The following is a 14,333-nucleotide window of genomic DNA, read 5'->3' as shown; positions in this document are numbered from 1 at the left end:
GACAAGGATGACCACTTTTGCCACTTTTATTCAACATAATATTGGAAGTCCTAGTCAGAGCTTAGGCAGGAATAAGAAATAAGAGGCACCTAAGTTAGAAAGGAAGAAATAAAACTTTCACTATTTGCAGATGATATGGTTTTATAGACAACCCTAAAGACTCCACCAAAAAGAAAAAAAAAAAACTGTTAAAACTAATAAAAAATTCAATAAAGTTGCAGGATACAAAATCCATATATAAAACTCTGTTGCCTTTTTATGCACTAACAAGGAACTATAAGAAAGAGAAATTAAGAAAACAATCCCATTTTCAATTGCATCAAAAGAATAAAATACCTAGGAATAATTTAACCAAGAAGGTAAAAGATCTGTACACTGAAAATTATAAGAATTGATGAAAGAAATTGAAGAAGACACAAATAAAGAGAAAGATAGTCCATGTTCATGGATTGGAGAATTAATATTATAAAAGTGTCCCTGTTACCCAAAGCAACACACAGATTCAATGTAATCCCTATCAAAATATCAATGGCATTTTTCACAGAAAAGAACAAACCTAAAATTTGTATGGAACCACAAAAGATCCCAAATAGCCAAAGCAATCTTGAGAAAGAACAAAGCTGAAGGTATCACACTCCAAGATTTCAAACTATATTACAAAGCCAAAGTAATCAAAATAGCATGGGATTGGCATAAAAGCAGACACCGATCAATGGAACAGAATAGAGAGCCCAGAAATAAACCCACACATATATGGTCAATTAATCTACAACAAAGAAGGTAAGGATAGTCTCTTCAGTAAATGGTGTTAGGAAACTGGAATTCACTTACAAAAGAATAAAACAGGACCGTACCATACACACAAATTAATTAAAAATAAAGACTTAAGGAGGAGCAAGATGGTGGAGGAGGAGGAGACCTGGATTTCATCTGGTCCCAGGAATTCAGCTAGATAGGGATCAAACCATTCTGAACACCTACGAACTCAACAGGAGATCAAAGAAAGGAATAGCAACAACTGTCTGAACAGAAAAGCGACCACTTTCCGGAAGGTAGGATGTGTGGAGAAGTGAATCCGAGGCGATATTCGGGAGGATAGACAGCAGGGGAGGGGGACCCATCTGTCGCTACCAGCAAGTGATAGAGCAGCAGAGCACAAAATTGGAACTTTTAGAAGTCGGCTCCGCTGAGGAACGTCGCCCCAGTGGCTAAGCAGGGGGTGGAACCCTCGTGGTACAGTGTGGTCTCAGGACCCTCGGTCACAGGAACACCGGGGGTGCCTGAGTGTGGCAGAGCTCCCAGGTATCGGAGCGGGGAAGCTGGCTGCAGAGACAGAGCAGAGGTGTGGGCTCTCAGCTCGGTGTTGCCATAAACTGTGATCCACAGCACAGTCGGGCCACTGCTCCTCCAACAGGGACCCAACAAGCGGCAGATCCGGGGAGACTCACCTTCCTCCCCCGGGAGGAGCAGCACGGGAGCGCACCGCAGGGATCTGCTGGGTTGGGAGACTCCACGCAGGGTCGTGTGCCAGAGATAGAAATGCTCGATCACAGGCCGGATGAGCACGGAGTACGGCCGGAGACCGGGGAGATGGGAGTGACTGACTGCTTTTCTCTGGGGACGCACTGAGGAGTGGGGCCCTGAGTTCTCGGCTTCTCCAGGGTGGAGATTGGGAGCCGCCATTTTCACTCTCATCCTCCAAAGCTGCTCGGAAAGCTTGCAAGGAACAAAAGCTCCTGAGAGCAAACCCGAGCAGATTACTTAGCCCGGACAGGGCAAGAGCGGGGCAATTCTGCCTCCGGCAACGACATCTGGGAACCACGGCAAAAGGTCCCCCCCCCAGAAGATCAGCAAGAACAGCCAGCCAAGACCAAGTTTACCTATCAATGAGAACGGCAGAACGCCAGCACTAGGGGAATACTGCACATATAATTCATGGCTTTTTTACCATGATTCTTTAGTCTTTCAAAGTTAATTTTTTTTTTGAATTGTTCTTTTTCCTTGTTCAACCAACATCTTATCAATCCCTTTTTTAAAAAATCTTTTTTGTTTTTCATTTTTAGAGTCATATTCCATCCCTTCATAGTAGTTAACCTTATTTTTGGTATATATGTATAAGTTGTTCTCTCTTTAAAATTTTGGGATACAGTTTCTTCTAACAGATCAAAATATACCCTAAATCTCTAGTGTATGGCTTTGTTCTAGTCTTCTGCTTGATCACATTCTCTCCTTTTATTTTTTTAAATCCTCTTCTTTCTTTTTTCAACCAACTTCTTATCTTATCAATTCCTTTTATAAAAGCTTTTATAATTTTCATCTTTACAGTCATATTCCGTCCCTTCACTGTATTAACCCTTAGTTTTGTACATATATAAGTTCTTCTTTCTTTAAGATTTTGGGAGGCACTTTCTTCTAACAGACCAAAATATGCCCAAAATCTAGTGTGTGGCACTGATCTATACACCAGCCTGATCATATTTGATCATATTCTGTTTTTTTTGGTTTTTTGTTTGTTTGTTTGTTTTTATCTTTTTCTTTTTTTTTTCTTTTTTCTTTCTTTCCCTTTCTTTTCCCCCAGTTTCAGGTCTCTTCTGATTTGTTTAGTGTATATTTTTCTGGGGACGTTGTTACCCTGTTAGCATTTTGTTCTCTCATTCATCTATTCGCCTCTGGACAAAATGACAAGATGGAAAAAATCACCTCAACAAAAAGAACAAGAGGCAGTACCGACTGCCAGGAACCTAATCAATACAGACATTAGTAAGATGTCAGAACTAGAGTTCAGAATGATGAATTTAAAGATACTAGCTGGACTTGAAAAAAGCATAGAAGATATTAGAGAAACCCTTTCTGGAGAAATAAAAGAACTAAAATCTAACCAATCAAAATCAAAAAGGCTATTAATGAGGTGCAATAAAAAATGGAGGCTCTAATTGCTAGGATAAATGAGGCAGAAGAGAGAATTAGTGATATAGAAGACCAAATCATGGAAAATAAAGCAGCTGAGAAAAAGAGAGAGAAAAAACTACTGGATCACAAGGGCAGAATTTGAGAGATAAGTGATACCATAAGATGAAACAACATTAGAAATAATTGGGATCCCAGAAGAAGAAGAAAGAGAGAGAGGGGCAGAAGGTATATTGGAGCAAATTATAGCAGAGAACTTCCCTAATTTGGGGAAGGAAACAGGCATCAAAATCCAGGAGGCACAGAGAACCCCTCTCAAAATCAATAAAAATAGGTCAACACCCTGACATTTAATAGTAAAACTTACGAGTCTCAGAGACAAAGAGAAAATCCTGAAAGCAGCTCGGGAGAAGAGATATGTAACCTACAATGGTAGAAACATTAGATTGGCAACAGACCTATCCACAGAGACCTGGCAGGCCAGAAAGGGCTGGCATGTTATATTCAGAGCACTAAATGAGAAAAATATGCAGCCAAGAATACCATATCCAGCTAGGCTGTCATTGAAAATAGAAGGAGAGGTAAAAAGCTTCCAGGACAAACAAAAACTAAAGGAATTTGCAAACACAAAACCAGCCCTACAAGAAATCTTGAAAGGGGTCCTCTAAGCAAAGAGAGAGCCTAAAAGCAACATAGACCAGAAAGGAACACAGACAATATACAGTAATAGTCACCTTACAGGCAATACAATGACACTAAATTCATATCTTTTGATAGTTCCCCTGAATGTAAATGGGCTAAATGCCCCAATCAAAAGACAAAGGCTATCAGATTGGATTAAAAAACAAGACCCATCTATATGCTGTCTGCAAGAGACTCATTTTAGACCCAAAGACATCCCCAGATTGAAAGTGAGGGGGTGGAAAACCATTTACCATGCTAATGGATACCAAAAGAAAGCCGGGGTGGCAATCCTTAGATCAGACAAATTAGATTTTAAACCAAAGACTGTAATAAGAGATGAGGAAGGACACTATATCCTACTTAAAGGGTCTATCCAACAAGAAGATCAAACAATTGTAAATATCTATGCCCCTAACATGGGAGCAGCTAATTATATAAGGCAATTAATAACAAAAACAAAGAAACACATTGACAACAACACAATAATAGTGGGGGACTTTAACAGCCCCCTCACTGAAATGGACAGATCATCTAAGCAAAAGATCAACAAGGAAGTAAAGACTTTAAATGACACACTGGACCAAATGGACTTCACAGACATATTCAGAAGATTCCATCCTAAAGCAACGGAATACACATTCTTCTCTAGTGCCCATGGAACATTCTCCAGAATCGATCACATCCTAGGTCACAAATCAGGTCTCAACCGGTACCAAAAGATTGGGATCATTCCCTGCCTATTTTCAGACCACAATGCTTTGAAACTAGAACTCAATCACAAGAGGAAAGTTGGAAAGAACTCAAATACATGGAGGCTAAAGAGCATCCTACTAAAGAATGAATGGGTCAACCAGGAAATGAAAGAAGAATTTAAAAAATTCTTGGAAACCAATGAAAACGAAAACACAACTGTTCAAAATCTTTGGGATGCAGCAAAGGCAGTCCTAAGAGGAAAGTATATAGCAATACAAGCCTTTCTCAAGAAACAAGAAAGGTCTCAAATTCACAACCTAACCCTACACCTAAAGGAGCTGGAGAAAGAACAGCAAATAAAGCCTAAACCCAGCAGGAGAAGAGAAATAATAAAGATCAGAGCAGAAATCAATGAAATAGAAACCAAAAGAACAGTAGAACAGATCCACGAAACTAGGAGCTGGTTCTTTGAAAGAATTAACAAGATTGATAAACCCCTGGCCAGACTTATCAAAAACAAAAGAGAAAGGATCCAAATAAATAAAATCATGAATGAAAGAGGAGAGATCACAACCAACACCAAAGAAATACAAACAATAATAAGAACATATTATGAGCAACTCTATGCCAACAAATTAGATAATCTGGAAGAAATGGATGCTTTCTTAGAGATGTATCAACTACCAAAACTGAACCAGGAAAAAATAGAAAACCTGAACAGACCTATAACCACTAAGGAAATTGAAGCAGTCATCAAAAATCTCCCAACAAACAAGAGCCGAGGGCCAGATGGCTTCCCAGGGGAGTTCTACCAAACATTTAAAGAAGAATTAATACCTATTCTTCTGAAACTGTTCCAAAAAATAGAAATGGAAGGAAAACTTCCAAATTCATTTTATGAAGCCACCATTACCTTGATCCCAAAACCAGACAAAGATCCCATCGAAAAGGAGAATTACAGACCAATATCCTTGATGAACATGGATACAAAAATTCTCACCAAAATACTAGCCAATAGGATCCAACAGTACATTAAAGGATTATTCACCACAACCAAGTGGGATTTATCCCTGGGCTGCAAGGTTGGTTCAACATCCACAAATCAATCAGTGTGATACAATACATTAACAAAAGAAAGAACAAGAACCATAGGATCCTCTCAATAGATGCAGAAAAAGCATTTGACATAGTACAGCATCCTTTCTTGATCAAAACTCTTCAGAGTACAGGGATAGAGGGTACATACCTCAACATCATAAAAGCCATCTATGAAAAACCCACAGCAAATATCATTCTCAATGGGGAAAAACTGAGAGCTTTCCCCCTAAGCTCAGGAACACGGCAGGGATGTCCACTATCACCACTGCTATTCAACATAGTACTAGAAGTCCTAGCCACAGCAATCAGACAACAAAAAGAAATAAAAGGCATCCAAATCGGCAAAGAAGAAGTCAAACTCTCACTCTTTGCAGATGATATGATACTTTATGTGGAAAACCCAAAAGACTCCACCCCAAAACTGCTAGAACTTATACAGGAATTCAGTAAAGTGGCAGGCTATAAAATCAATGCATAGAAATCAGTGGCATTCCTATACACCAACAAGAAGACAGAAGAAAGAGAAATTAAGGAGTCAATCCCATTTAAAATGGCACCCAAAACCCTAAGATACCTAGGAATAAATCTAACCAAAGAGGCAAAGGATCTGTACTCAGAAAACTAGAAAATACTCATGAGAGAAAGGGAAAAACGTTCCATGCTCATGTGCTCATGGAAGAACCAATATTGTGAAGATGTCAATGCTACCTAGAGCAATCTACACATTCAATGCAATCCCCATCAAAATACCATCCACTTTTTTCAGAGAAATGGAGCAAATAATCCTAAAATTGGTATGGAACCAGAAAAGACCCCGAATAGCCAGACGGATGTTGAAAAAGAAAAGCAAAGCTGGTGGCATCACAATCCCGGACTTCAAGCTCTATTACAAAGCTGTCATCATCAAGACAGTATGGTACTGGCACAAAAACAGACACATAGATCGATGGAACAGAATAGAGAGCCCAGAAATGGACCCTCAACTCTATGGTCAACTCATCTTTGACAAAGCAGGAAAGAATGTCCAGTGGAAAAAAGACAGTCTCTTCAACAAATGGTGTTGGGAAAATTGGACAGCCACATGCAGAAGAATGAAACTGGACCATTTCCTTACACAACACATCAAAATAGACTCAAAATAGTTGAAAGACCTAAATGTGAGACAGGAGTCCATCAAAATCCTAAATGTGAGATGGAAGTCCATCAAAATCCTACAGGAAGCAACCTCTTCGACCTCAGCCACAGCAACTTCTTCCTAGAAACATGGCCAAAGGCAAGGGAAGCAAGGATACAAAAATGAAGTATTGGGACTTCATCAAGATAAGAAGCTTTTGCACAGCAAAAGAAACAGTCAACAAAACCAAAAGACAACCGACAGAATGGGAGAAGATATTTGCAAATGACATATCAGATAAAGGGCCAGTATCCAAAATCTATAAAGAACTTATCAAACTCAACACCCAAAGAACAAATAATCCAATCAAGAAATGGGCAGAAGACATGAACAGACATTTTTCCAAAGAAGACATCCAAATGGCCAACAGACACATGAAAAAGTGCTCAACGTCACTCCGCATCAGAGAAATCCAAATCAAAACCTCAATGAGATACCACCTCACACCAGTCAGAATGGCTAAAATTAACAAGCCAGGAAACGACAGATGTTGGCGGGGATGCAGAGAAAGGGGAACCCTCCTACACTGTTGGTGGGAATGCAAGCTGGTGCAGCCACTCTGGAAAACAGTATGGAGCTTCCTCTAAAAGTTGAAAATAGAGCTACCCTACAACCCAGCAATTGCACTACTGGGTATTTACCCCAAAGATACAAATGGAGTGATCCGAAGGGGCACCTGCACCCCGATGTTTATAGCAGCAATGTCCACAATAGCCAAACTACGGAAAGAGCCAAGATGTCCATCGACAGATGAATGGATAAAGAAGAGGTGGTATACATATACAATGGAATATTATGCAGCCATCAAAAGGAATGAAATCTTGCCATTTGCAATGAAGTGGATGGAACTGGAGGGTATTATGTTGAGCGAAATAAGTCAATCAGAGAAAGACATGTATCATATGACCTCACTGATATGAGGACTTCTTAATCTCAAGAAACAAACTGAGGGTTGGTGGAATGGTGGGGGGTGGGAGGGATGGGGTGGCTGGGTGATAGATATTGGGGAGGGTATGTGCTTTGGTGAGTGCTGTGAATTGTGTAAGACTGTTGAATCACAGACCTGTACCTCTGAAACAAATAATACATTATATGTTAAAAAAAAAAAAAAAGAAGAAGAAGAAGAAGAAGAAGAAGAAGAAGATAGCAGGAAGGGAAGAATGAAGGGGGGAAATCGGAGGGGGAGACAAACCATGAGAGACTATGGACTTTGAGAAACAAACTGAGGGTTCTAGAGGGGAGGGGGGTAGGGGGAGAGGGGGCCTGGTGATGGGTATTAAAGAGGGCACGTACTGCATGGAGCACAGGGTGTTATGCACAAACAATGAATCATGGAACACTACATCAAAAACTAATGATGTAATGTATGGTGATTAAGATAACATAATAATAAAATAAAATAAAATAAAATAAATAAAGCCTTAAATATAAGTCTGGACACCATAAAACTCTTAGAAGAAAACTTAAGCATTAAGCTCCTTGACATTGGTCTTGGCAGTATTTTTTTGGATCTGACTCAAAAGGCAATGGCAACAAAAGCAAAAAAAAGCAAATGGGACTACATGAAATGAAAAAGCTTCTGCATAGAAAAGGAAAACATCAACCAAATAAAAAGGCATCCTACTGAATGGAAGATGATATTTGCAAACCATATATTCATTAAAGGTTTTTATCTAAACTATATAAAGAATTCATATAGGTCAGTAACAAAACAAAACAAAAAAATCTGATTTAAAAATAGGCAGAGGAAATGAATAGACATTTTCCCAGAGAGTACATCCATATGGCCAAAAGACATATGAAAAGATGCTCAAAACCACCAATCATCAGGGAAATGCAAATCAAAACCATAATGAGATATTACCTAACACCTGTCAGAATGACTATTATCAAAAGGACAAGAAATAACAAGTGTTGGCAGCAACGTGGAGAAAAGGGAACATTTGTGCACTGTTAGTAGGAGTATAAATTGGTGTAGCCACTATGGAAAACAGTATGAAGGTTCCTCAACAAATTAAAAATAGGACTACCATATGATACAGCAATTCCACTTCTGGGTATTTATCCAAAGAAAACAAACACTAACTCAAAAAGACATATGCCGCCCCCCGCCCCAGTGTTCGCTGCAGCATTAGCTACAATAGCCAAGATATAGAAACACTAGGTGTCTATCTATGGATGAATAAATAAAGAAGATACGGCATATACATATTCCACTGTGTGCGCACACACACACACACACACAGGCACAAACTGGAATACTAAAAAGCCACAAAAAAGAATAAAATCTTTCCATTTGCAACGACATGGATGGACCTTGAGGGCATTATGTTACGTGAAATAAATCAGAGAGAAAAAAATACCACTTGATCTCACTTACATGTGAAATCTAAAAAGCAAAACAAATGAACAAACAAAACAAAACTCATAGATACAGAGAATAGATTTGTGGTTTCCAGACGTAAAGGAGAGAGGGGGTGTTGGGGAGAGATGGGTGAGGGGATCAAGAGGTACAAACTTCAGGGGCACCTGGCTGGCTCAGTTAAGTATCAGGTCACAATCTCTGGGTCCTGGGCGTCAGGCTCCCCACTCAGCAGGGAGTCTGTTTGTCCCTCTGCCCCTCCCCCCACTTTTTGTCTCTCTCTCTCTCTCTCTCTCTCTCTCTCTCTCTCAAAAAAATAAATAAAATCTTAAAAAAAAAAAAAGAGGTACAAACTTCCAGTGATAAAATTAAAAAGTCATGGAGATGTAATGTGCAGCGTGGTGACCATAGTCAATATTGGTAAGTAGGTTTACTGTGGTGATCATTTCCCAATTGTGGAATCATTATGTTATATACCTGAAACTAACAAAATGTACGTCAATTATACTTCAATAAAAAATAAATAAATAAAGGCCACCTTTGTCAGCCAACTTCCCTATATAATAACTATAGCAATAAACATATAAGCTTTTCCTATTCCTATATCACGTTATGTAAAGTAGAGAAAAATTTGCATTTCGGGTGGACGGCATCTTAACTAATCTGTTTTCCAGTGATTCCTTTGCAAACTTTTTTACCTGCTATAAGTATCATGACTTGTATGCCATGATATTATTCAGACATACCAGTCCTGCTTACATTATTATCATCTAGTCTGAATTCTCCAGAATGGGTAAATAGAGAATATCAAGAAATTGTTTACAGGCTGCCGCAGGCTATTATCAGGGCCTATTAAACGGAGTGAAGTACACAGAGGAGAACGGATTCCATTTGGCACAGGTGCTAGAAGTACTGGTGTTTGGGGGTCTTTGCATTTGCCCTCTGAGACTACTCTGCTAATTCCCGTCTATTTGTCAACTGTTTTTTTTTCTCCCCTTCCCTCCCCTTCTCCCCCCCCCCCCCCACTCCTATCAGTTTTCAGGCAGTAAGGGTCAGGAAGCAGTCCCCACCATTGCCACCATCCATTTCCTCTTGTTTTGCTGGCTGGAAATGAACAGCTGCAGCTAGTCAGCAGGCTCGGTGGGGGGAAGCAGAAAATGATCATCATTTAACCAGCAGGTACCCCTGAGTACCAGTTAGCGTTCTGTGCCTCCTCGCCTGCCTCCTCTTCGGAGGAGTGTTCCCAGCCAATTTTCCCTGGTTTTGTTTTTGGGTTTTTTTTTTCTTTTGGATAGAATCAATTTTTGAAAACTTTACAATATTTAGTACATTTTCTATATAATCTTTAAATTACATACCTAAAATTGAGGCATACATTTCTTTTTTTTTTTTTTTAAAGATTTTATTTATTTGTCAGAGAGAGAGAGCGCGCACAAGCAGGGGGAGCTGCAGGCAGAGAGAGAGGGAGAAGCAGGCTCCCCGCTGAGCAAGGAGCCTGATGCGGGGCTCGATCCCAGGACCCTCGGATCATGACCTGAGCCGAAGGCAGACGCTTAACCGACTGAGCCACCCAGGCACCCCATGAGGCATACATTTCTTCAAAAGTTTGAGGCCAACATTTAACCACCCCAATAAAATATTCTGTTTCTTTCACTGCTCAACACTAGCAGTGCTAGCTAGATTAATAAAGAAAATAAAATCCAGAATATGAGATGGTTCACTTAGAGATGTTTCTGGTGAGAGAAAATATGGGCATTAAAAAAGAAAATACATACGCATCAATACTGCCAATAAATGAAATATTATTGACAAATTTAAGGTAGAATGCTGTGAATACAGATTATATAGAGAAAAATATTTTTAAAACTGTCAATTGATTCCATATTAAAAGAAAAATAAGTCAAATTATCTCTTTGATAAAAAATTCTTTAAATTTCGGAGTGCCTGTGTGGGTCAGTCAGTTCAGTGTTCGACTCTTGATTTCAGCTCACATCATGATCTCAGGGTCTTAGGATCAAACCCCGCTTTGGGCTCCATGCTTAGCGCAGAATCTGTTTGGGATTCTCCCTCTCCCTCTGCCCCTCCCCCTGCTCGTGCTCTCTCTCTCTCTCTCTAAAATAAATAAATAAAATCTTTTAAAAATTTCTTTAAATTTCTAAACAATTTTTACTTTTATGCATGATTAATATTTATTACATGTATTAAATGATCTCATTAATTTTAAATTATTAAATTAAAATTAACATTTATGATTAAATTTTCCAGAGATGGGTGGAGAGTGGGGGAGAGGCAAGCATATTACTGCTGTCAGGTTTCTTACCATATCCCAGTTGGGAGATGATAAAATCAAATTCCTCGATGCTGTGGATACTGGCTAGATCACCACCTTCCTTCCGACATGCAGTCAAGGCATCTCTTTGGATTTTCTTCTCCTCTCTGTGAATCTTGTAGCAGTGACCTGCATATGGCCACCACTGACTTGGACAGTTAGAAGGCACATCGCTTTCTAGAGAAAAAAGAGTTTGGAAAACATTTAAAAGGGAAGACTTTTTAAAATTAAAAAAAAAATTTTCTATCATTCAATATACAAAACGATAGTTATAAGCATTTCAAGGTAATATTTATTTTTCCTTTCTGGCATATATATTCACAAAACGTAAATGAGGTGGGGACACAAGGGCCACCAAGGAGCTACAGAAACCGGAATAGCATGAGCTGGCCACCTCTGGCTTGCTTCTGCAAGATGGCGTATGATACTGTGGTGACTGCAGGGATTTAGAGCCAGAAGTCTTCTGAATTTGCCACAAGTTCCGTGGTCTTGGGCAAGTCACATCACAGGAACCAAAGTACCCATACATGTAAAAACATTTCAATAATATTGATAAATAATACTAATAGGAAGCTACCCATCCTCACTGTGTCCTTCTGAACTAGAAAACATTTGTGATCATGTTACTCTAAATTACAAACACCACACAATTATTATTTAAGTCAATGAGTAATAGCGGCCAACATCCTAATTACGGCTACTAAGAGTTATGGTCCAATTTCATAAATCTTGATTTCATATTGCAAAAATGAACTGTAATAGTAATGAGCTGGGGAAAGGGAAGGGAAAGATGTTTGAAGGCAGAAACTCCCGTTATTCACCCTTGTATGCGCTAGAACTGGCACGGGGCCCGGCACGTGGCAGGTGTAATGAATGTCGGTCGAGAAAATACATTTGATATGCAGCAGCTTATCATTATCATTTACAGATACTCTTTCAAACTGCAATTTAGCAATGTACCTTGCTTAAAGAGGGACCATATTACCAAATGAATGTTAATTTATACATTTGTTTGGTAGTGAATGTTCTCAAATGTGCTGCTTAGCAAATGCTCAATACAGTAAATGTTTGTTATTCATTTAATGAATCCCTTAAAGCCATTTTTCCTTACAGACCAGGACTGCCTGCCACATCTTTGAGTCTAAGATTCTGTTTACAGTAGTCATGTAAGTAAACAGTCACCCATGATGACCAAACACTGCATTATTGTCACAGAAAAAATACGCATGCTTAAAAAATTCTAGCCCTTCAATACAACTTAGATATTTTATACTGCCGTGTTAGGGGAAAAAAAAAAAAGTTAGTATAGCTCTGGAGCCCTCTGGTGGGATATTTTGATTTTGCTACCCAGGACAGCGAAAATAATGTCAGCAAATGCTGAGGCCCTCAAAAACTGGACAGGTAACCTTTAAAAATATCTTAAAACATGATGACAACCAAAGAAAAGGAGGTCCGTGGGGTAGCCAGAAAAGATTGCTTGTTCTAAAATATTATCATTTCAACATGTAATCAATAAAAAAGAAATGACGAGATATTTTACTTGTTTGCTTGGGCAGTCTTGAAACTGCCGTCTGTAATTTATACTTATAGCACATCTCAGGTCAAACTAGCCCCACTTCATGCTCTCAATAACCACTTATGGTTACGTGGCTACTGAAATGGACGGTGAGGTTCTAGAAACCTAGGAATTTTGATGAGTGAGGTAGCATTGCAGGGACCACCAGGGTAAAAGGTAGAACTCTTGCCCCAGGGGCTCACCAATCATGCGTGCTGCATAATTTTAACTCTCATTGGCTTTTCCAAGCTCTGGTTTATTTGAGTTTATAGATAAGACAGAATGATTCATCCAGGAAATACAGAGAAATTCAAAACCCCATGTCAAGTGAAGGTTAGGAAGTGAAACAAGGTGGGGCATAGTAGAGAAATTATGCTAATTTACTGAATGTATGAACAAATTTTCACAGGAAAAACAGGTATTAATATTTCCCTTTATAGATGAGGAATCCAAAACTGGGGGTTAAGTAACAGGGCCAAGTTCCAGAATTCTGCTTCCTGTACCGGGGAAGCTATTAAAACAAACAAACAAACAAACCAACAAAAAAACCATTCTCCTCTTCCCCTAAGTGGCAATTCCAAATCTTCTGAAGGAGAATTCTATGAGCTTTCCCAAGGAGAAAGAATTATACTATTTCTCTACGGGAGGAATAGAGGAGATGAAGTACAAAATGATTGAGGTCTCCTAGACACATGCTTACAGTCATAATGGTGCCTTTGTAAATATCATCGAACCCAAGAACCAGGACCCTCGTCTGTACACATTGGAGATCTTGACTGTATCTGTCTCTATTAAAACTGCAAACACATCTACTCTTTGGTCTGGCAACTCCATTCCTAGGAATGATCACATACATGAAATGACGTGTATAAAGTTATTCATGGTAGGATAATAATAAAAAATTGGAAGTAAATTGAATGTCCGTTAATAGGTGACTGGTCAAAAAGTATACATGGTCTCTCTCTATAATGGCTATCATGTGGCCATAAAAATAAACCAAGAGGCTATTTATGTACCGTATGGAAAGATGTCCAAATTTTTTATCTGAAAAAAGTGAAGAAGATACATATTTTATGCTGCCATTTGTATAAAACAGACAGAAATGATCATAAACATATTTGTTTATATATTTATAGAATAACCAGATAAGGATAAACACCCAGAAACAGTTATTTATCAGGGAGGACAACTGGGTTTAGAGGTTAAGAAGTAGAAGGAAAATATTATTATTTTCTATCATTTTGTACCTTTTGAATTTCCAGCCATGTCAATCATATTTTAAAGTCAATTTTACTGACTTTAAAAGTCAAGGAGAAAAGTCAAGAATGCTACACTGTCCGATTTCTCAAGCAGAATACATACCTACATACATACATCCCTTTAGAGTATTAAAACAGCTGATAGAGAAAAAAGTGTAGGTTGTTTGCTTTCTGTCAATTTGAAAAAAGGGGTGCATTCTTGTGTTAGTAACTTATTTCTTTTATAAAATTATGAGAGAGACCATAATTGAATTCTTTGCCCAGAGTCTAGC

The 14,333-nt window shown here is 38.8% G+C and overlaps 1 protein-coding gene across 1 annotated transcript in view; it reads right to left on the bottom strand.

The window, feature by feature from the left end:
- The window catches only part of MRC1 (mannose receptor C-type 1), a 108,175-nt gene that overhangs the window by 60,272 nt on the left and 33,570 nt on the right, over nucleotides 1-14,333 (bottom strand). Inside the window, exon 7 of the mRNA XM_032425886.1 lies at nucleotides 11,239-11,424. Coding sequence (XP_032281777.1) covers nucleotides 11,239-11,424 — 186 coding nt within the window. The remainder of the gene's footprint in view (nucleotides 1-11,238; nucleotides 11,425-14,333) is intronic.

The sequence above is a fragment of the Phoca vitulina genome, unplaced genomic scaffold, assembly GCF_004348235.1.
Source record: "Phoca vitulina isolate PV1807 unplaced genomic scaffold, GSC_HSeal_1.0 scaffold33, whole genome shotgun sequence".
Classification (NCBI taxonomy): Eukaryota; Metazoa; Chordata; class Mammalia; order Carnivora; family Phocidae; genus Phoca; species Phoca vitulina.
Note: the sequence above shows the minus strand (reverse complement) of the source record. Positions and strands in the feature narration are given on the sequence as shown.